Source organism: Loxodonta africana, chromosome 11 (assembly GCF_030014295.1).
Source record: "Loxodonta africana isolate mLoxAfr1 chromosome 11, mLoxAfr1.hap2, whole genome shotgun sequence".
Classification (NCBI taxonomy): Eukaryota; Metazoa; Chordata; class Mammalia; order Proboscidea; family Elephantidae; genus Loxodonta; species Loxodonta africana.
This window is the reverse complement of record NC_087352.1, coordinates 108,370,874-108,394,961: the sequence shown is the minus strand read 5'-3', so window position 1 is coordinate 108,394,961 and position 24,088 is coordinate 108,370,874. Positions and strand designations below refer to the sequence as shown.

At 39.5% G+C, this 24,088-nt stretch overlaps 1 protein-coding gene across 1 annotated transcript in view; it reads left to right on the top strand.

Annotated features, from left to right (window-relative positions):
• The window catches only part of FAM210A (family with sequence similarity 210 member A), a 78,777-nt gene extending 56,333 nt beyond the window's left edge, over positions 1-22,444 (top strand). Inside the window, exon 4 of the mRNA XM_003406393.4 lies at positions 1,653-22,444. Within this exon, the coding sequence (XP_003406441.1) occupies positions 1,653-1,886 (234 nt within the window). The 3' untranslated portion in view covers positions 1,887-22,444. The remainder of the gene's footprint in view (positions 1-1,652) is intronic.
• Positions 22,445-24,088: the final 1,644 nt, after the last annotated feature.

Sequence of the window (24,088 nt, the reverse complement as noted above, 5' to 3'; positions counted from 1 at the left end):
TTTCCGCTGAGTGAGATGGATCACCTTTGGGCAACTTTGAGTATATGACTCATTTTCACAAAATCATTTTGACTGCTGTATTGAAAACAGACTCTAACAGGGCAAGGGTAGAAGTTGAGAGACCTAGTTTGAGGTTATTGTGGTAGTCTGGGTGAGGGATGAGGGTGGCTAGGACCAAGCAGCAGTAGAGGGGTAAGAAGTAGTTGGATTGTAGATATGATTTAAAGGCAGAGCTGATAGGGTTATCTAATAGATTCGATATAAATTATGATAAGAGAAAGAGAGGAGTTGAACTATCTCCTAGTCTTTTGGCTTGAGCAACTGGAAGAATAGAACTGCTATTTACTGAGATGGGGAATACTTGGAGAGGAGCTGGGAGGGACAGTTGAAGATCAGGTGGTCAGTTTTGAACATCCTAAGTTTGAGATCCCACTGGACATGTCCATGAAAACGAGTAGCTGGTTGTATATACTGGAATTCAGGGAGAAGGTTCAGTCTGGAAGTCAGGGATGGGTGATAGATGGCACTTGAAACTGGATAATGTCACCAAGGGAGTGAGAGCGGTAGAAGAAAGAGGGCCCAGGTTTTAGCTCTGGGTTACACAGTTGGAGGCATGTGGAGAGCTTGGTGAAGAAGGCTGCAAACAAGTAGCCAGTGAGATAGAAGGAAAATTAGGAAAGTGTGGAATCCCTGAGACCTTGTAAAGGAAATGTTCCAAGGAGTAAAGAGTGAAAAGCTGTATCAAATGGTCCTAATTGTTCAGGGGCCGATTACAGGTTACCCATTGGATTTAGTTTCGTAGAGGCCGTTGTGCTTTGACGAGAGCAGTTTTGGTGGTGAGGGGGAGCTGGTGAAAGCTGGGTTGGAGAAAGTTTTAGAAAAAACTGAGGAGAGAAGTTGGAGACAGCACAGACAGCTCTTTGAAAGAGTTTTGGTATGCAGTAAGCTAGAAGTGCTGCTGTGATGTTTAAAACAAAACCCTCGGAATGCAATGCAGCCTCTTTGTTTTGATCAGTTCATCCGCTCTTTAATTGCTGGTCCTTAAGTCTCTGATCATAGTTCAACCTGTGCATGTCTGCAGTGTGCTCACCCTTTTAGTACTTTTTGGTCTCATGGAAGTTCCTGATGAGGATTCCAGACCCAGGGCCAATTATCATGAGTAGGGAGCATGAAGCCTGGATAAGTGAGAGGAATGAGACTAAACTCAGTTCAGTAATAAAGCGACATTTGTCCTATGCCCAGCCTTGTACCATTTGAAGTACTTTGTTTCTTGTTTAGCTCTAGATATTCAGCCTTGACGATGAAGGTTGGGAATGTTAAGGAAATAAAGTGTTTGGCAGAGTTTTTAAGAAATAGAAACACTTATACCTGTGTTACTGTTAGTGGTATGTAGTTAAGGACTTCAGTTCTGTTGATTTGATGCTTGTGTAATTTTTGGTTGGGTTGTCTAAGTGACAAACATTTATAAGATGAGGTTACAGAAGATGCATCCCTTGTTAGGAGGGAAAACCATGTAGGGTATTACTACAGTAACCTTGTGAGAGAATGAAGCAGTTTTATATTGCTTAGCTATTATCAGAATTTTAATTAGTTTTTAAGAGATTATGGTCATAATCAGGCGGTGATCTGCCTGTGTTTGCTTTTTTCTTAAGATTGCAACACCTGCCCGCTATACCGTGACTTTGGGAGGAACATCCTTTACTGTGAAGTACTTGCGAAGTCGTGGCTACATGTCAACACCTCCTCCAGTTAAGGAGTATCTACAGGACAGGATGGAAGAGACCAAGGAGCTTCTCACAGAGAAAATGGAAGAAACAAAGGATAGACTCACTGAAAAGTTACAAGAAACCAAAGAAAAAGTTTCTTTTAAGAAGAAAGTGGAATAGGGTGCCTTTTCTAATAGGTCATAGAAAATTCATGCACTTTAACCCTTTGGAGACTGTGGGCAATGATGCATTCTCCTGATTATTTTTTTGAATAGTTGCCTAAATATACCAGTTTTCTGAGGGTTAAAGAACCAAAGATACCTTTTTGAAGTTAAATATCACTAGAAAAATCAGTGTTTTTTGAGAGGAAAAAAATGAACGTAGTATGGAAGTTTCACATCAATAGGAGCATTAAGCGATGGTCAAGAGTTCTTTTTAAGGTCTTCATCATCATGTATGCTGCATGTTCTGTTGCTGCCCCCTGTAGTGTGTGCAGATGAGGCAGCTGTCTCCATAGACAGGCTGTTCATCCTGAGTCTTCATCTCCCTGTTATTCAGTAAGACTTGAATGTATTCATTTCTCATTGTGGAGACAAACTATTATTATCAAACTACCTTTTTATGAAAACAGTATGTAACAGTTGTCTACCAGTTAAAATGCAAATTATATAAGAGGAAAATTAAAATGAAGACGTATGTAAATAAGATGTACTGGCTGTATGTATGTGAGAAAAATGACCCTTTAAAAATTGATCCTATAAAAATTATTTTTACTGAAGCTTGTTATAAAAAAACTTAAGCATATATACATGGCCATAGGTCGGTTTCAAAATTGTAGATTGATGTTGATCACCCAGAACACAAAACTTTGTTTCTTCTTCAACTGATCTTTCAGAGGAAAAGTGAAAATAATGACACCTAATGTTTATTGATGAAATGAAATATTCTCAAGCAGCGACTCAACCTTTTGGTTCTCAACTAAATAAAGGTTTGGGAGACTAGAAGATGGCATCAGGTTGCCACGAAGATTCCTCACTCCCCCGGCTGTAAACAGGCCTTTTTCTCAGCTAGCCAGTGCCCCCTTCCCAGTGTTAGGGCTTCAGAGCTAATAGTGATGTCATTATGGAGTGCAATTTTAAAATCAAAGCTGCTTCTTTTTCCCTTAGATTGAAATACCCTTGCTTGAGCATTGTATTTGAATTTTTGGTAGCAAAACTGTGTATTAAATTACCTGTTTGGAAGGAAATGTAGCCACTGGCACAGGTGAAAGTTGTCATTGTGTGGGTGTGCTGTAGCATGCATGTGTCTATTTGCTTTTGCTCTAACTGCTCTACTTCTGTTCTGACCTGGTAATGGACGTTTGGAAGAAGAAATGGTCTCTTTTTAGATTGTCATTGTTCTCAGTTATCTGGTAAGCAAGAGAATGTCTTGAGTGTGAAGAACAGCCCTCTGGGGCCTCTGCTGCTGGGGTGGATTATTGTATCAAATACTGAGTTGGGAAAAATTTAGAAAATAGTTTAAAGCCAAAACATGTTTATGTTTTTAGATCTAATCATTATATTGGAAAAGGTTCTTAATTAATATGCCATGGTTGGAATTTTTCTTTTGGCGGTAAAGGGTAGTGAGGGGGTGAGAGCCACGCTGCTCTGATACAGAGACTGCTCTGGATCGGGCAGGTGAGTTTTGTCTCCTGAGACGGTGGAATGCACTATTTCACATGGACTCAGATTCTCAAATGTAAGCTCCTTTAACGTGTTTTAGCTTGTTTATTCAGTTCCCAGTTTTACAGATATTAAACGCTGAAATACTAACAGAGTTCTTTGTTTTAGCTTGTTTATTCAGTTCCCAGTTTTACAGATATTAAACGCTAAAATACCAACAGAGTTCTTTGTTTTAGCTTGTTTATCCAGTTCCCAGTTTTACAGATATTAAACGCTGAAATCCTAACAGAGTTCTTCGTTTGGCTGCTTGAGACGAGGCCTGTGTTTTAATACCTTGTGTTATATGGAATTCTTCTAAAACAATTACTTTTATTTTTCACATTTTACAGGGTCTTTTCCAATGGGATCGATTGTAGGTTCTTAGAAGTCACTAATAACTTCTTCCGACTAGAGATTTGTTTCCTGAGTACCCATCTTTTGTTTAGTCCACTTGGTAGTATTGTCATCAAGTTATTCTCACCCAGTTATATAGAAGGAGATACTGCCCATGACTGCTTTGAATTCTCAGGTAAAAAAAAAAAAAAAAATTCTCTGAGGATGGGGGATCAGGAATGATGCAAAAATGCCGTTGCTAGCACATTGGTAACCAACTCCCTAAGAAAAGTTACAAAGACCTTTAAAAGGGACATCTGTAATCCGTTGTTTGGAATTTTAATAGCAGGCTAACAGAATATAGTAGGATGTGTTGTTAAATTATGTGAGTGAACCCCATTTCAGGAACAGTGAAATTTGCATTAATTCAACTCTAACTTTTGTGAGGTATGAGGCAGAGCAGCTCCCCAAACTTGGTCTGTGTGTCCATATATAAGTGGGATGTGTTGACAAGGTGAAGAGGGAGCTAGGGCCAGGACTGAGATTTAGCTTCTATAATGGATGGAAAGTGTTTGTGCAGCCAAGTAATAATGGAAATGAAAAATGGCTTGGGGAAGGGACTTAGTTTGTACAAGGATGGTAGCAAAACCAACCTTTTAAAGTATCACACCAAAAAATACCTTTTACTAAGATATCCTTTTGCATACAATAAGGTTCTGTGTTTACAGATTCCAACAAAGGAGAAAAAGGATACATATATTTAGATTACCTTTTTCCTAGTATTGAGTACAGCAAAATTTATGCCTTCAAAGATAACCTACACTTTATTTATTGCGACAGAATCTACCCTCATTTATTTCCAACTGAAAGATATTCTTGAGGGTTTTTATGCTTGACAATGAAATGCTGCTATTGATTGTCTCTTAATGAAGATAACCCTAGGAATTTTAAAGAACTTAATAATTTAGGCAGAAGAAATGTTCGAAGAAAAGAAGCAAGTTGCACGTTACGCACATCTAGCTTCTTTTTTTTTTTCTGGGTCATCTTCAGGATTTCTTAACTGAGACTATGGTGATGGTAATGAAATGGACAGAAAGTGACTTTAGCAACTGAAGCAGAAAAATACATCTTTCCTGATATTTTAGAAATTACAGCATTTCTTTAAAATGCTTTTGTGAGGCATACATTTCTGAATTATGATTAAAGAATTCCTTCTGAAAAATAACTTGTTTTTATGGTAACGTACATGCATGTGGTTTGTTGGATACAGTTCTTCTCTTTTTAATGGAGACCTTCATTCATTTTACATTTTCAAAATTGAGTCGCCATGCTGTTGTTGTTAGATGCCATCGAGTCGACTCTGACTCACAGCAGCCTTACGTATAACAGAACAAGATGTTGCCCAGTCCTGTGCCATTCTCACGATCCTTGCTGTGCTTGACCGCATTGTTGCGGCCACTGTGTCAGTCCGTCTCACTGAGGGGCTCCCTCTTTTTTCGCTGACCCTCTACCAAGCATGATGTCTTTCTTCAGTGATTTGTCCCTCCTTTAGGGCTGGATTACCCAATAATCAACGTACACACTGGTTTACTTGTGTGTATTTACTAATCTGTAGTGAACAATTTCACCACATGAAATGTCTAAAACAGGTGAAATTGTTCACTGCAGATTAGTAAGCACAATGCTCACTGATTAGTCTGCCCCTGCTCCTGATGAGGAAACCCTGGTGGCATAGTGGTTAAGAGCTACGTCTGCTAACCAAAAGGTCTAGCAGTTCAAATCCACCAGGCGCTCCTTGGAAACCCTATGGGGCAGTTCTACTCTGTCCATTAGGGTTGCTATGAGTCAGAATCAACCTGATGGTGATGGGTTTTTTTTGGGGGGGGGGGTGGGGCTCCTGATGACATGTGCAAAGTAAGTGAGACAAAATCTAATTCTCACTTCTAAGTAGCATTCTGGCTGTACTTCTTCCAAGACAGATTTGTGCCTTCTTCTAGCAGTCCATGGTGTATTCAGTATTCACCAACACCACAATACACATGCATCAGTTCTTTGGTCTTACTGTCCAGCTTCCACATGCATATGAGGCAATTGAAAAGACCATGGCTTGCTTCAGGTGCACCTACATCATTAAGTGACATCTTTGCTTTTTAACATTTTAAAGAAATCTTTTGCATTGTATTTGCAGTGCATCATTTGATTTCTTGACGTCCATCAACATTGATTGTTGATGCAAGAAGAATGAACTCCCTGTCAGTCCTTTGTCATTTATTATGATGTTTTTGGCCCATGTCATGGATTGAATTACGTCCCCCCAAAAATGTGTACCAACTTGGTTAGGCCATGATTCCCAGTATTCTGTCCTTGTCCTCCATTTTGTGATTGTAATTTTGTGTTAAAGAGGATTAGGGTGGAATTGTAACACCCTTACAAGGTCACATCTGTGATCCAACGTACAGGAAGTTTCCCTGGGGTGTGGCCTGCACCACCCTTTCCTCTCTTGAGAGAGAAAAGGAAAGGGAAGCAAGCAGAGAGTTGGGAACCTAATACCACCAAGAAAGCAGCGCCAGGAGCAGAGCGCATCCTTTGGACCTGAGGTTCCTGTGCTAAGATGCTCCCAGACCAAGGGAAGACTAATGACAAGGACCTTCCTCCAGAGCCAACAGAGAAAGCCTTCTCCTGGAGCTGACACCCTGAATTTAGACTTGTAGCCTACTAGGCAGTGAGAAAATAGATTTCTCTTTGTTAAAGCTATACATTTGTGGTATTTCTTTTATAGCAGCACTAGATGACTAAGGCAGCCCAGTTGTAAAGATTTTCATTTTATGTTTAGGAGTCATCCATACTGAAGGCTGTAGTGTTAGACCTTCATCAGTAAGTGCTTCAAGTCATCTTTACTTTCTTCAGGCAAGGTTGTGTTAATCTGCATATCTCAGGTTAATTAGTCTTCCTCCAACCCTGATGCTGTGTTGTTCTTCAGATAGCCCAGCTTCTTAGATTATTCAGTATATTGAATAAGTAAGGTGAAAGAATGCAACCCTGCCACATATCTTTTCCAATTTTAAGCCATGCAGCATCCCCTTGTTCTGTTGGAACAACTGCCTCTTGATACATGTACAGGTTCCTCATGAGCAGAATTAAGTGTTCTTCACAGTGTATCCATAATTTTTTATGATCTATACAGTTGAATGCCTTCATATACTTGATAAAAGATAGGTAAACATCTTTCTGGTATTCTCTGCTTTGGCCAAGATCCTTCCGACATCAGCAATGACTCCTCCTTCCATGTCCTCCTCTGAATCCACCTCGAACTTCTGGCAGTTCCCCGTTGATATACAGCTGCAGCTGTTTTTGAATTATACTCAGTAAAATTCTGCTAGCATGTGATATTAATGATAGTGTTGGATAATTTCTGCATTCTGTTCGATCACCTTTCTTTGGAATGAGCATGAATATGGTTGTCTTCTAGTTGGCTGGCCAGGTGGTTGTCTTCTAGTTGGGTGGCCAGGTAGCTGTCTTCCAAATTTCTTGACAGGCAAGTAAGTTTTGTAGTTTTGCATCTGTTTGTTGAAGCATCTGAATTGGTATTCCATCAACTACTGTGGCCTTGTTTTTCACTAGTGCCACAGGAATCAAATAGACTACATCTATGGAAAGAGACAATGGAAATGCTCAACGTTACCAGTTAAACTAAGCCAGGGGTTGTCTGCTGGACAGACCATTAATTACTCGTATGCCAGTTCAAGGTGAAGCTGAAGGAAAAGCAAGTCCAGGAGAGCCACGGTACAACCTTGAATACATCCCACCTGAATTTCGAGACCATCTCAAGAATAGATTTGACACACTAATGACCGAAGACCAGAAAAGTTGTGGAATAACGTCAAGGTCATCATACATAAAGAAAGCTAAAGGTCATTAAAAAGACAAGAAAGAGAGAGAAGACCAAAGTGGAGGTCAGAAAATACTCTGAGACTTGCTTTTGAGTGCAGAGTAGCTAAAGCAAACAGAAGAAATGATGAAGTAAAAAAGCTGAACAGAATATTTCAAAAGGTGGCTTGAGAAAACAAAGTATTGTAATGAAATGTGCAAAGACCTTGAATTAGAAAACCAAAAGGGAAGAATACCGTCAGCATTTCTCAAGCTGAAAGCCTTGAGTTGCAGTATTGAAGGATCCTATGGGCAAAAATGAAATGAGTCTCTATAGGCCTAAAATAAAATAGATGAAATATTACCAGAGTTGTTTCCTATTTAAACGCCTCTTTTGCGAGCCTTTTTCACTACTTACTGGCTTTATTGGCATCATGGTCTCACAACAAATCAAATCATATTGGTCTAGATGCCTGAATAGCACACAAGGACTCAGAAATTGTGAACTCCTCTGCTGCCTTGGAATTTGACCACCTGAACCATGAATCTACAGAACCAGAAGTGGGTAATTTTAATTATGTATTATGAACTGGTTGACATTCAGTCATTTCAGGGAGTAGCATATGATCAAGAACTGATGGTACTGAAGAAAGAAGTCCAAGCTGCACTGAAGACATTGGCGAAAAACAAGGCTTCAGAAATCGACAGAATACCAATTGAGATGTTTCAACAAATGAATGCAGTGTGGAAGTGCTCAGTCATCTATGCCAAGAAATTTGAAATACAGTTACCTGGCCAACTGACTGGAAGAGATCCATACTTAATGCCTATTCCCAAGAGAGGTGATCCAACAATTCAGAAATTATCAAACAATATCATTAATATCACATGCAAGTAAAATTTTGCTGAAGCTGATTCAAAAGTGGTTGCAGCCGTACATTGTCAGGGGACTGCCAGAAGTTCAAGCCAGATCCGGAAGAGGATATCATTAATAATGTCACGGATCTTGGCTAAAAGCAGAGAATACCAGAAAGATTTTTACCTGTGTTTTACTGACTATGAAAAGACATTTGACTGTGTGAATCATAACAAATTATGGGTAACATTGCCGATAATGGGAATTCCAGAACACTTAATTGTGCCCATGAGGAACCTGCACATAGATCAAGAGGCAGTCATTCAAACAGAACAAGGGGAAACTGCGTGGTTTAAAGTCAAGAAAAGTGTGCATCGACGTTGTATCTTTTCACCATACTTACTCAATCTGTATGCTGTGTAGATAACTTGAGAAGCTGGCCTATATGAAGAAGAAGGCAGCATCGGGATTGAAGGAAGACTCATTTAAGACCTGTGATACGCAGATGACATAACCTTGCTTGCTGAAAATAAAGAGGACTTGGAGCACTTATTGAAGATCAAAGACTCCAGCCTTCATTATGGATTACACCTTAAAACAAAAATCCACACAACTGCACCAATAAGCAACTTCATAATAAATGGAGAAAAATTTGACATTGTCAAGGATTTCATTTTACTTGGATCCACAATCAACACCCACGGAAGCAGCAGTCAAGAAATCAAATGACACATTGCATTGGACACACCTTCAAAAGACCTCTTTAAATTGTTAAAAAAGCTAAGATGGAACCTTGAAGACTAAGGTGCACCTGACCCAAGCCATGGTGTTTTCAGTCACCTCATATGTGTGTGAAAGCTGATCAATGAATAAGGAAGACAGAAGAAAAATTGACACCTTTGAATTATGGTGTTGGCAAAGAATATTGAATATACGTGGTCAGCCAAAAGAACGAACAAATTTGTCTTGGAAAAACAGCCAGAATGTTCCTTAGAAGTGAAGATGGCAATGCTTCATCTCATACTTTGGATATGTTAGCAGGAGGGATCAGTTCCTGGAAAAGGACATCATGCTTGGTTGAGGGTCAGCGAAAAAGAGGAAGTCTCTCAATGAGATGGATTGACACAGTGGCTGCAACAACGGGCTCAAGCATAACAACATCATGAGAATGGCACAGGACCAGGCTGTGTTTCATTCTGTTGTACATAGGTCTGCTATAGGTCGGAACTGACTCGACGGCACCTAACAACAACAACATTTTGAACTTTGATCTCTATTGGCCCGTTTGTATATTATGTAGTATCAAGTTAGTATTAAATGGGATTGCAAAAGATGTTGTGTCATATACCTAAGGGCACAATAGTAGGAGTTGAGATCTCATTCTTCTTTCTTTATAGACATGAATGGTCTAGGGGATCTACTTCCTAGAATTTATCTTCAGCTATGAATTTTTTTTTTTAGTGAATTTTAGCCCTATCTTATGGTTCTTGAAAGATCTTTCTCCGGCACTTTGTGGTAGTAACTCGTATTTGAGAAGTACTGACTCAAGCCAATTGGATATATTTTCCCTCTGAGATTTTTCCTTTGTGACTTCTGTGTCAAGTTTGTTTTTACTAGTCAACACAAGTTTTTGATTGTCTTGCTTCCTTCAGAGTTTGCATCTAGAAATCAAGCTATATTCTCCATGCATCATTCACAGTCACCAACAGTAACAATCAGATCGTAACTACCCTGTGGCAATTATCTGGTTACTTTTTTTTTTTAATATTTTTTTAAAATAATTGTGCTTTAAGTGAAAGTTTACAAATCAAGTCAGTCTCTCACACAAAAACCCATATACACCTTGCTACACACTCCCAATTAATCTCCCCCTAATAAGACAGCCTGCTCTCTCCCTCCACTCCTTTTGTGTCCGTTTCGCCAGCTTCTAACCCCTTCCACCCTCTCATCTCCCCCCAGGCAGGAGATGCCAACATAGTCTCAAGTGTCCACCTGATCCAAGAAGCTCACTCCTCACCAGCATCATTCTCTAACCCATTGTCCAGTCCAATCCATGTCTGAAGAGTTGGCTTCGGGAATGGCTCCTGTCCTGGGCCAACAGAAGGTCTGGGGGCCGTGAACACCGAGGTCCTTCCAGCCTCAGACCAGTTAACTCTGGTCTTATGAGAATTTGGGGTCTGCATCCCACTGCTCTCCTGCTCCCTCAGGGGTTCTCCGTTGTGTTCCCTGTCAGGGCAGACATCGGTTGTAGCCGGGCACCATCTAGTTCTTCTGGTCTTAGGAAGATATAGTCTCTGGTTCATGTGGCCCTTTCTGTCTCTTGGACTTGTAATCACCTTGTGTCTTTGGTGTTCTTCATTCTCCTTTGATCCAGGTGGGTTGAGACCAATTGATGCATCTTAGATGGCTGCTTGCTAGTGTTTAAGACTCCAGACGCCACTCTTCAAACTGGGATGCAGAATGTTTTGTTAATAGATTTTATTATGCCAATTGACTTAGATGTCCCCTGAAACCATGGTCCCCAGACCCCTGCCCCTGCTATGCTGGCCTTCGAAGCATTCAGTTTATTCAGGAAACTTCTCTGCTTTTGGTTTAGTCCAGTTGTGCTGACCTCCCCTGTATTGTGTGTTGTCTTCCCTTCACCTAATGGAGTTCTTATCTACTATCTAAATAGTGAATAGCCCTCTCTCACCCTCCCTCCCTCCCCCCTCTCTTAACCACAAAAGAATGTTTTCTTCTCAGTTTAAACTGTTTCTGAAGTTTTTATAATAGTGGTCTTATACAATATTTGTCCTTTTGCAACTGATGAATTTCACTCAGCATAATGCCTTCCAGGTTCCTCCATGTTATGAAATGTTTCACAGATACCTCACTGTCCTTTATCGATGCGTAGTATTCCATTGTGTGAATATACCATAATTTATCCATTCATCCATTGATGGGCACCTTGGTTGCTTCCATGTTTTTGCTATTGTATACAGTGCTGCAATAAAACATGGGTGTGCATATATCTGTAAAGGCTCTTATTTCTCTAGGATATATTCCAAGGAGTGGGATTGCTGGATCGTATGGTAGTTCTATTTCTAACTTTTTAAGGAAGCACCAAATCGATTTCCAAAGTGATTGTACCATTTGATATTCTCACCAGCAGTGTAGAAGTGTTCCAATCTCTCCGCAGCCTCACCAACATTTATTATTTTGTGTTTTTTGGATTAATGCCAGTCTTGTTGGAGTGAGATGAAATCTCATTGTAGTTTTGATCTGCATTTCTCTAATGGCTAATGATCGTGAACATTTGATCTGCATTTTTCTAATGGCTAATGGTCGTGAACATTTCCTCATATATCTGTTAGCTACCTGAATGTCTTCTTTAGTGAAGTGTCTTATTCATATCTTTGGCCTATTGTTTAATTGGTTTACTTGTCTTTTTGCAGTTGAGTTTTTGCAGTATTATGTAGATTTTAGAGATCGGGCGCTGATCAGAAATGTCATGGCTAAAAGCTTTTTCCCAGTCTGTAGGTAGTCTTTTTACTCTTTTGGTGAAGTCTTTGGATGAGCATAAGTGTTTGATTTTTATGAGCTCCCAGTTATCTAGTTTTTCTTCTACATTCGTTATAATGTTTTGTATACTGTTTATGCCATGTATAAAGTGCTCCTAACATTGTCCCTATTTTTTCTTCCATGATCTTTATCGTTTTAGATTTTATGTTTAGGTCTTTGATCCATTTGGAGTTAGTTTTTGTGCATGGAGTGAGGTATGGGTCTTGTTTCATTTTTTTGCAGATGGATATCCAGTTCTACCAGCACCATTTGTTAGAAAGACTGCCTTTTCCCCATTTAAATGATTTGAGGCCTTTATCAAGTATCAACTGCTCATATATGGACGGATTTATGTCTGGATTCTCAATTCTGTTCCATTGGTCAATATATCTGTTGTTGTACCAGTACCAGGCTTTTTTGACTACTGTGGCGGTATAATAGGGTTTCTTTTCTTTCCCTTCCATATGAAATTGGTGATTTGTTTTCTCCATCTTATTAAAGAATGTCCTTGGGATTTGGATCGGAATTGCATTAAATGTATAGATCGCTTTTGGTAGGATAGAATTTTTTGTAATGTTAAGTCTTCCTATCCACCACCAAGGTATGTTCTTCCACTTGAGTAAGTCTCTTTGGGTTTCTTGCGGAAGTGTACCACAGTTTTCTTTGTATAAGTCTTTTACATCTCTGGCAAGATTTGTTCTGAAGTATTTTATCTTCTTGGGGGCTACTGTAATTGGCATTGATTTGGTGATTTCCCCTTTGATGTTCTTTTTGTTGGTGTAGAGGAATCCAACTGATTTTTGTATGTTTATCTTGTATCCCAATACTCTACTGAACTCTGCAATTAGTTTCAGTAGTTTTCTGGAGGATTCCTTAGGGTTTTCTGTGTATAAGATCATGTCATCTGCAAATAGAGATACTTTTACTTCTTCCTTGCCCATCTAGATGCCCTTTATTTCTTTATCTAGCCTAATTGCTCTGGCTAGGACTTCCAGCACAATGTTGAATAAGAGTGGTGATAAAGGGCATCCTTGTCTGGTTCTCGATCTCAGTGGGAATGTTTTCACGCTCTCTCTATTTAGGGTGATGTTGGCTGTTGGCATTGTGTAAATGCCCTTTATTATGTTGAGAAATTTTCCTTCTATTCCTATTTTGCTGAGAGTTTTTATCATGAATGAGTGTTGAACTTTGCCAAATGCCTTTTCTGCATCAATTGATAAAATCATGTGATTCTTGTCTTTTGTTTTATTTATGTGGGGGATTACATTAATTGTTTGTCTAATGTTGAGCCGTCCCTGCATACCTGGTATGAATCCCACTTGGTCATGGTGAATTAATTTTTTGATATGTTGTTGAATTCTATTGGCTAGAATTTCGTTGAGGATTTTTACATCTACTTTCATAAGGGATATAGGTCTATAATTTTCTTTTCTCATGGTGTCTTTACCTGGTTTTGGTATGAGGGATATGGTGGCTTCATAGAATGAGTTTGGTAGTATTCCATCCTTTTCTATGCTCTGAAATACCTTTAGTAGTAGTGGTGTTAACTCTTCTCTGAAAGTTTGGTGGAACTCTGCACTGATGCTGTCTGGACCAGGGCTTTTTTTTTGTTGGGAGTTTTTTGATTACCTTTTCAATCTCTTCTTTTGTTATGGGTCTATTTAGTTGTTCTGCCTCTGTTTGTGTTAGTTTAGGTAGGTAGTGTGTTTCTAAGAATTCATCCATTTCTTCTAGGTTTTCAAATTTGTTTTAGTTTTTCATAGTAACCTGATATGATTCTTTTAATTTCACTTGGGTCTGTTCTAATATCGCCCATCTCATTTCTTATTCAGGTTATTTGCTTCAGCTCATGTTTTTGTTTTCTCAGCTTGGCCAATGGTTTATCAATTTTGTTGAGTTTTTCAAAAAAACAGCTTTTGGTCTTGTTAATTCTTTGGATTGTTTTTCGTTTTCTATTTCATTTAGTTCAGCTCTAATTTTTATTATTTTCTTCTGGTGCCTGTGGGTTTCTTTTGTTGCTCTCTTTCTATTTGTTCAAGTTGTAGGGATAATTCTTTGATTTTGGCCCTTTCTTCTTTTTGGCTGAGTGCATTTATTGATATAATTTGGCCTCTGAGCACCACTTTTGATGTGTCCCAAAGGATCTGATAGGAAGTGTTTTCATTCTCATTGGATTCTATGAATTTCTTTATTCCATCCTTAATGTATTCTATAATCCAGTCTTTTTTGAGTAGGGTATTGTTCAGTGTCCAAGTGTTTGATTTCTTTTCCCTGCTTTTCCTGTTATTCATTTCCACTTTTATGGCCTTATGGTCAGAGAAGATGCTTTGTAATATTTCAATGTTTTTGGATTCTGCTAAGGCTTGCTTTATGACCTAATCTGTGGTCTATTCTAGAGATTGTTCCATGTGCACTACAAAAGAAAGTATACTTGGCTGCTGTTGGGTGGAGTGTTCTGTATATGTCTACGAGGTCAAGTTGGTTGATTGGGGCATTTAGATCTTCCGTGTCTTTATTGAGCTTCTTTCTGGATGTCCTGCCCTTCACTGAAAGTGGTGTGTTGAAGTCTCCTACTATTATTGTGGATCTGTCTATTTCACTTTTCAATGCTGACAGAGTTTGCTTTATGTATCTTGCAGCTCTGTCACTGGGTGCATAAATATTTAATATGGTTATATCTTCTTGGTGTATTGTCCCTTTAATCATTATACAGTGTCCTTCCTTATCCTTTCTGTTGGATTTAACTTTAAAGTCTATTTTCTCAGAAATTAATATTGCCACCCCTGCTCTTTTTTGATTGTTGTTTGCTTGGTATATTTTTTTCCATCCTTTTGAGTTTTAGTTTGTGTCTCTAAGTCTAAGGTGTGTCTCTTGTAGCCAGCATATAGACGGATCTTGTTTTTTAATCCATTCTGCCACTCTCTGTCTCTTTATTGGTGTATTGAGTCCATTGACATTCAGGGTAATTATGGATAGGTATGAATTTTATGAATTTAGTGCTATCATTTTGATGTCTTTTTTTGTGTGTTGACAGCTTCTTTTTCCCACTTGATTTTATGTGCTGAGTAGATTTTCTTTGTATATTGTCCTTTCCTCATATTTGTTGTTGTTGATTTTGTTTCTGCTGAGTCTCTATTTTTCCCTTGTATTTTATTGTGATGAGTAAGATAGTTTGTCTCCTTTGTGGTTACCTTATTATGTACCCCTATTTTTCTAAATTTATAACTAACTTTTATTTCTTTGTATTGCCATATCTTCCTCTCCATATGGAAGATGTATGATTACATTTCTTAGTCCCTCTTTATTAATTTAATGTTGTCTTCTTTTATATAATAACATCGCCGTTACCCTGTGTTGGGCTTTTTTGTTGTTGTTGTTGTTGTTGTTGTTTTTGGATTTCCCTGTCTGGGTTGACTTCTGGTTGCTCTGCCCAGTGTTCCAGTCTTGGGTCGATACCTGATATTATTGATTTTCTAACCAAAGAACTCCCTTTAGTATTTCTTGTAGTTTTGGTTTGGTTTTTATGAATTCCCTCAACTTGTGTTTATCTGGAAATGTCTTAATTTCATCTTCATATTTAAGAGACAGTTTTGATGGATATATGATTCTTTCCAATTTTTTTCCTTCAATTTTTTAAATATGTCATCCCGTTGCCTTCTTGCCTGCATGGTTTCTGCCGAGTAGTCCGAGCTCTTTCTTTTTGGCTCTCCCTTGTAGGTGACTTTTCTTTTATCCTTCACTGCTCTTACAATTGTCTGTTTATCTTTGGTTTTGGCACGCTTGATTACAATATGTCTTGGTGACTTTCTTTTAAGATCTACCTTATGTGGAGTTCGATGAGCATCTTGGATAGATATCTTCTCATCTTTCACAATATCAGGGAAGTTTTCTGCCACCAAATCCTCAACAATTTCCTCTGTATTTTCTGTTATCCCTCCCTGTTATGGTACTTCAATCACTCGTAGGCTATTTCTTTTGACAGATCCCACATGATTCTTAAGGTTTCTTCATTTTTTTAAATTCTTTTATCTGATTTTTCTTCAAATATATTAGTGCCAAGTGTTTTATCTTCGAGTTCAGAAATTCTAGCCTCTACTTGCTCAATTCTGCTCCTCTGACTTTCTACTGAGTTATCTAATTCTGTAATTTTATTGTTAATCTTCTGAATTTCTGATTGCTGTCTGTCTATGGATTTTTCCAGCTTATTAAATTTTTCATTATGTTCCTGAATAATCTTTCTGAGTTCTTCAGTTGCTTTATCTGTGCTTTCCTTGGCTTGTTCTGTGTATTGCCTCATTTCCTTCTTGATGTCTTGAAGGGTTCTGTATATTAAACTTCTGTATTCTGCATCTGGTAATTCCAGGAATGCACTTTCATCTAGAAGATCCCTGGATTCTTTGTTTTGAGAGCCTGTTGAGGTGATCATGGTTTGTTTCTTTATGTGACTCTATATTGACTGTTGTCTCTGAGCCATCTAGAAGTCATTGTATTAGTTTATGCTTGCCTACTGTATCGTAGCTGCTTGCTTTGTTTTGTTTTGGTACACCCCTATTGGTTGCTTGAGTGAGCTGGCTTGATTATTTTCACCTTTGAAGCTCTGGTGTCCTGTCCTCAGCTGGCTAGAATTGTTATCAGGTATATCAGTCTAGGAGTCCCTTCAGTTTTCCTGTATGAATTCAGCTCAGGTTTCCAGGTAGCTGATATTAAGTGTGTGGTACAGGCTCTGTCCTACAGTCTTAGAGAGGCAGCGGTGATTGGCGTATATACTGGTATCTGATTGCAGCAGGGGGTCACGCTCTGAACAAGGCAGGGGGCTGAGAACTGTTCCCTAGAGTAGCTGGTGGGTGGGCTCTGCAGAGGGACCATGGGCACCCAAAGTTTTTTGTTGTAAGGACTGGGAGGTACCAGTTTTCCCTGGACCCCTGTCACGGGTGACTGGGCGACCCAAGTGGAGCCACCAGTTCTTAGGTCCCTGTTGTGAGTAGGTGAGGACCCTGTTTAATAGGCAAAGCAATGCTAAATGTCAAACACCCACTTCTCCACTGCACCACTGAAATGGTTGGAGTTTGCCAACAAGGGCCTGTTGTCCCGAAATAGGCCCACACAGGTCCATGCAGAAGGGAAAGGTGCTCAAGGTCAATGGACCGTTTATGCCTGGATGGGAGCCACTTCTGTCCTGAGCTCCCCCAGGTAATGGAGGTAGCAAATTATCTTTTTCCCCCAGTTGCAAATTTTTTCCTTCCCCAAAGCTGGGAGGATGGCTCCAGGTGCTCACCAGGGTCTATCTCAAGCCCAGGGATTCAGCCACTGAAGCTGGCCTGGGGGTAGGGGTGGGGCACGGCAAAATATACGCAAGTAGTTAGCTTCTGCTGAGAGCTCCCTTCTCCTCAGGTTCTGGAGGCGTGAGTGGGCTGTGTGGCTGGCTGCTCCTCCCTGAGGAAACTGAAGCTGAACGCTAGGACCAGCCCGCTGCTGCTGCCACCGCCCCGCCGCTTCAGGAATGGTGCCTGAGGGCTCCCCGCGATTCAGGTCTGGCAATGCCTCTTCGCTTCTGAACAGTCTCTTCCTTCCCCTGCCCCTCCGTTCATTGTCTAAGCTTGCCTTTGATGCTCAGGGCTCCCAGCTTGTCACAAATATACTCGCTTCACTTGTTTTTTGGGGTCTTTGTTGTAAAGAGGGCTCGACAGAAGCGTCTGTCTATTCCGCCGTCTTGGCTCCGCCTCCCCTCCACATCTGAAATACTGATAGTCTCTGAAGGACTTGGGAAATGGACTTCCATTCTCTACCAGAAGGCTTCCTTTAGAGATAAGGAAACCTCTGTGGTCTTGAGTAGAAAAAAGAAGTAATAATCTTTGTGTACCCAGCGGAGAAACACAAGAATAATCAGTTTCAGCAGCTGCTTCGTTCACCACCGAGGTCAGGCAATTTTCCTCTCCACCGCCTCAATCCGAGAACGGGATGCAAAGCTTATCTGGTTATTTTGATGAGCATGATCTTAGTAGAAAGAATGCATCTTGATTTCAGAAACCTTCAGGGCAGAGTATAATAACAATATCTTAGTCATCTGGTGCTCCTATAACAGAAATACCACAAGTGGATGGCTTTACCACAGAGAAGTTTATTCTTTCACAGTCCAGTGGGCTAGAAGTCCGAATTTAGGGTGCTGGCTCCAGGGGAAGGCTTTCTCTGTCAGCTCTGGAGGAAGGTCCTTGTCATCAATCTTATGTTGGTCTGGGAGCATCTCAGTGCAGGAACCTCAGGTCCAGAGGACCCGCTCTGCTCCCAGTGCTGGTTTCTTGGTGGTATATGAAGGATCCCATGTGTCTCTGCTCGCTTCTCTCTTTTATATATTAAAAGAGATCAGGTTAAGATGCTACCTAATCTTGTAGACCTCATCAATATAACTGCCACTAATCCATTTTATTACATCATACTGATAGGATTTACAACACATAGGGAAATCACATCAGAAGATAAAATGGTAGACAATCATGCAGCCATACAAGGGAATCATGGCCTAGCCAAGTTGACAGACATTTTGGGGGGACACAATTCAATCCATGACAAACAGTAAGCCTGTTTTTTATTTTGGTGAATTGATTGAACAGTCAGCTGGGAAGATGTATAGGCAGAGTTATTTTCAGAAGATTTGGCCTCTTTTTACAGATGAGAGTGGTCATAAGAGAGTAATTCTAAATATTAAGCATTTGTCACATTTTGTTTTCTCAGTCCGTGAAGCAGTGAAACAGTTAACCATGTTTTATATACTGCCAAAATAGCAAGGATTTTGGCAAGGATTGAAAAACTAGTAATTCTCACAAAAATAGAACCTTTCTTCTTTCATTCCCTCCCTCTCACCAGCTTTTTGTTTCATATTTTGGCTAATTTAAGTGTTAGAAAACTATCTTGCAAGTGAGAAAGAAGGCAAGTTTGCAAGTGAGTGTGTGCCACACATGGAGCTTTGCACTCTGTGCTGGAAGGTTCTTCCTCTCAGTAGCTGATAATGTCATATGCCAGGCCCGCTTCTAGCCAGAGCAGGACAGTAAGCTTTCAGATGCAGTTGGCAGATAGTATTACAGGACTTTCAATTTTTAGAGCAACAACACTAAAACCTAAACATACTTTTTATTTTGATAAAATGAGTTTTTTCCCTTTTTAATCAAATAAATGGTAAAAGCCAGCCTTTTATTCTATTTTGATAATTTTATAAAGAATACTCCAAGTATCCAAACCCACTGCCATTGAGCCGATTCCGACTCATAGCGACCCTATAGGACAGAGTAGAACTGCCCCATAGAGTTTCCAAGGAACATTTGGCAGACTCGAATTGCTGACCTCTTGGTTAGCAGCCATAGCACTTAACCACTACGCCACCAGGGTTTCCAACCAAGTATAGGACATATGAAATTAGGGCAAGTCTTAATCTTCCCTTAAACCAATTAGATGTTTAACTCCTTAAAACCTAAATTGGATTTTTTTTTTTTTTTTTAGAGGACATATAGCATTTTCAAGATCCTTATAAGAAGTTAAAATGGAGCCTCCTCTAAATTTGAGAAAGCCTTCTATGGCAGTAGCCCAGGGTAAGAGGAGCAGCCCAGGGTATGGAATGATCCCACCCACATGCAAAGTAGAAATGCCTGGAGTAATGCCTTACATCTGCTCTTGGATTTCAAAGCATGTTTGCACTATTTGCTAGCAGAGATTGTTAGAGCATTTTATGAGTAAAGATGATTGGCAATAGGAGAAAAAAATACAACTCTATAAATGAAAACTACTTTGTAAACAGGTTAAGTTATACAAACAGCTAGTATATATACACTTGGCACTTTTGATTTAAAAATAGGGCTAGTGAGGTTTGCACTGCATTCAAGTCCTTGGCTCAACCCTTGCTTTCAGGGGAACCCAAATGGAGACAGCACCAGATAACACCTGGTACGGACCCTATTACAGAGAGGGAGGGTGCTATTTCTCAGTTGTGGCAAGCCAACACCAGGCTTTACAGATCAGACCATCAAGTACAAATCTCAAGCCCTGAGTCCTGTTTCACCATGAAGGGTGTTTACATTCTTGTTAGTTTCACTCAGGCACATCAAATTTGGGGACTATGCTTTAGCTACATGTCGGTCTTGTTCTCTAATGATCTGCTGAACAAGAAATTACAGAAGTTATTCCAGAACATAATGTGGTTTATCCGTGACTGCTGTTTTATAGTGGACATGGATGGTTCAGTGATAGAATTTCTCACCTTTCATAACAGGAGACCCCAGTTCAATTCCTGGCCAATACACCTCATCTGCAGCCATCACCCATCTGTCACTGGAAGCTTTCATGTTGCTGTGATGCTGAACAGGTTTCAGTGGAATTTCCAGACTAAGATGGATTACTTCCAAAAATTAGCCAGTAAAAACCTTGTGGATCACAACAGTCCAATTCACAACTGGTCATGGTGCAGGACCAGGCGGTGTTTCCTTCTGTTGTGCATGGGGTCAAAGGGCTGACTTGATAGCAGACAACAACATTTGTTGTTTTAAAGAAAGAAATTATTTTCTTATAGCTCTTTTTCTTCTCAGATATTCCTAGCCCCCCTTTCAAAATAATCTTATAGAAATTAATTCAGAGTCTAAAATGGGTGTTGTGATTAGAATTGTGAGCCTATACAATTGTAATCCTTTCATGACCCCTGGGACACATGGTATCCCACCCACTTTTTCCAGCTGTCAGGTTTCTTGGGACTCTACTTTTTCCACTGGAAGTATTTGCTGCCCTCCATCAGAGACTTGGGTAATGATGAAAGGTGAAAGAAATGTTCATTGAAGCAAAATAGCTGGGGTATCAGCCTTAAATGTGAGGTAATGCATCCAGAAAGTGAGAATGGGTAAAAGCTTTGTCTCTTTTGGTTTTGTATGGCTAGATAAGCCTTGTAAGCATATTTATGGTTTCCTTGTGATAGAGAACCCTGGTGCACATGGGGTTTGTGTGTGGGGGTGTGTGTCACAATACATCCTGCCACCCATGACCAGTGGGACAGATGAGACCCACTAATTCTGTGCCTGAGAATTCTCCAAGGTTTGTGGGAACCATGTATTCCCAAATAATATTTCTAAAAATCCATATTACCAACCAAGAATTTAAATACACTCCATGACTCAGCATGCTTCCATTAATGAAAACATATCAAAAAAAATTCAATGCAGAAAACAGGGTAGTTTCCATTTGATTATTACTAATATGTAAAATTATATATATACTCGTAATGATCAAATGGAAATTCGATGGCAACAGGTTTTTAATATATACGAATACAAAAACCATTTGTATTCCCTGCAACCATGCTAAATGCACTTATTCTAGTTGTTTGGCAGATTGGGAGATTTTGTACATACACAATCATCTCTGAATCCATATAAAAAAAAATCCATATGTTTACTTAAAAAAAAAACAAAAAACCTGTTGCCTTTGAGTTGATTCCAACTCACAGCGACCCTGTAGGACAGGGGAGAACTGTGCCATAGGGTTTCCAAGGAGTGGCTGGTGGATTCAAAATGCCCACTTTTTGGTAAGCAGCCAAGCTCTTAACCACTGAGCCACCAAGGCTCCCAGATGCTTGCTTAGAGATCATTTTATTATCTCACTTAATGTAGGAAATTTAGAGCCTTTTGCTGCATTAGCATCGTCTGGAAACCTCTTATGCCAGGAACGTAGAATCTCTGGGGCATCTGTCCCATTGTTTTAAACAGTTTTCTCGGTGAGAAATCTAGTTCAGGTTTTTGGCTGAGTCTCCTTCAGTCTCTATATGACAGACGTCCAAATACCTGAAGATACATCAAAGGCCTCCCTGGGCCTCTTGTCTGCGGGCTGAGCAGGTCTCTCAGCACCTCCTCCACAGGGAGAGCTGAGGGGCACCTGACTGTTCTGGGCAAAACCCAGAATTGAGAATGGAATCATCTGAACTGACCTAACCAAAGATGTTTATAGCGGATATAATGTACTGTAATGATATTTAAACAACTCAGAATGAATAAAAGCTGAATGAAAAACCTAGCTAGAGAATCATTAAGAAGCATTTCTTTGAGACTGGTTTTAAAACACATACTTTCGCCCCATATTTGTGCCTTGTTGCTGAGAGAAAAAAAAAATTTCAGGAGACAAATGTATGTCATTTATTTTTAATGTCCGTGCTATGGTTTGACCACAGCATTCAGAACAAGTGGAAAAACCTGTCTTTCATAAGTAACAAGCAGCACTTAGAGCAACATCTTTCTGTAAAAGTATTGCAATTACAGACTTTAGGTCTAAAAACTAAATCACCATTGCTCAGTCACAAGAGGCTGATACACAACAGCTAGAAATTTTTTGCTGCATATAACTTGGACATTATGTGGAAAAGTAAGCACAAATGATTGTTAAAAATTAAAAAAAAAAAAAAAGACTTTTATGATTTCTGATTACCACACCTCACATGAACAAGTATTGTAAAGGTCTAATACAGTTGTTATGTTTTAGTAGATTGCTTTATAATAAAAATTAAATGAACTAAGTGCTGTGGATATAATTGTATGTATTTTAAAATAGCTTTAAACAAGACACATATACAGTTAGAGAATGATTTTTGTAAGCTGTGAAATGAAAATGACTATATACCAACAAGCACATTAACAACAAGCATCATTAACAGTAAAGTTTAAGCCTCAAATAGTTCCGTAGAAAGGAAACAGTGGTGTGGTAACAACTTTTAATTAGTACCTCTAAGAACATTCTAAGACAACACTGATGCTCAACAGTACCCTTAAGAGCAGGACCTGAAGGGGTGGGAGGGCTGTTTCGTTCTTAATGCTGTCACGTGGGTGCTCTCTGCAGTGAAGTGGGGCTGGTCACGTGGGCCACCTGGGGGCATGTGAAGACACTAAGTAATCATCTTTTCATGATTTCAGAGCAGGTACTAAAAGGAGTGCTGACTTAATTCACTCAGCACTAACGGTTGCACTGTAAAGGTGGTTTTAGTTTAATAATCAGTAATAACTTGTTTTCTGGAGGTTAGGGATATGATTTTATAGTGATTTTCAAAACCAGAACCCAGAACAAATAAACATGGAATTTGTTAGAATTACTATTCCTCTGGTCCCAGAATAACCTGGAAACATGAGTTTTAGGCAGAATTCCACTGATTGATATTTGGGCAACACTTGAAAAGACACCACAAGTATTACGGGCCTTTTTTTTTTTTTAAGCATATTAGACTATTTGAAGACAAAAGTAGAGGTCACAATCAGACATTAAAAAGTGAACTGGAAGTGACGCTTCATAAGGGGGATTTGACCTGACATGACACGGAATGCCATCTCTAACCGACAGCAAAACCTGGCTTGCTTGGGGCCAGGACCCCCTAATGGTGCCCACAGCCAAACAGCTTCCCTAAGTTAAGAATGGGGCCTTCTTTTAAGTGAGGTGTTCTTTCTCTACAAACTCTCCTGTTAGTTTGTTGGCTCCGTGGCTTTAATTTGTAAGAGGAAAAGGCATATGCAGAATTGGGATGCAGATGTCATCAATGCTGCTGTAGTTGAGCATGGTCCTACGTTGCAGGCTGGTTTTCTTACTGTAACATAATTTTTGCAATTTTATCAACAAAAAATTTGGCCTTTTCACTGGGTCTGGCATCTTCATTATACTCCAGCATGAGATAGTGTCTGTCGTCAAGCAAGCTGAAAAATCAGCACATTTTCTAACTAAAACATAGCTAACATGGGTCCAACAGAGCACTGTTAAAGTGATTAAAACAGGAAGCATCTAAAAAGTTTTCACAGCAAAGATGCTACTATCAATTGCTATCTGTACGCTGGTCAGAAGCTGTTGCTGCTTATTCAGATTTCTTTCCCTTGTGTTATAATATTGATATTTAATAGGAAAATAAACTACATAGACTTTTATTTGTGTGCATCCATTTGCAAATTTCCTTACAGAAGAGGACAGAGCGCACAGGTATTCACAAATTCTATGCCATTTCTGTTAAAATTGGTATCATCTATACACTATATTACAGTATTAACAAGTTGTTCTACCCATTGGGTAGGATATGTGCATAATATATT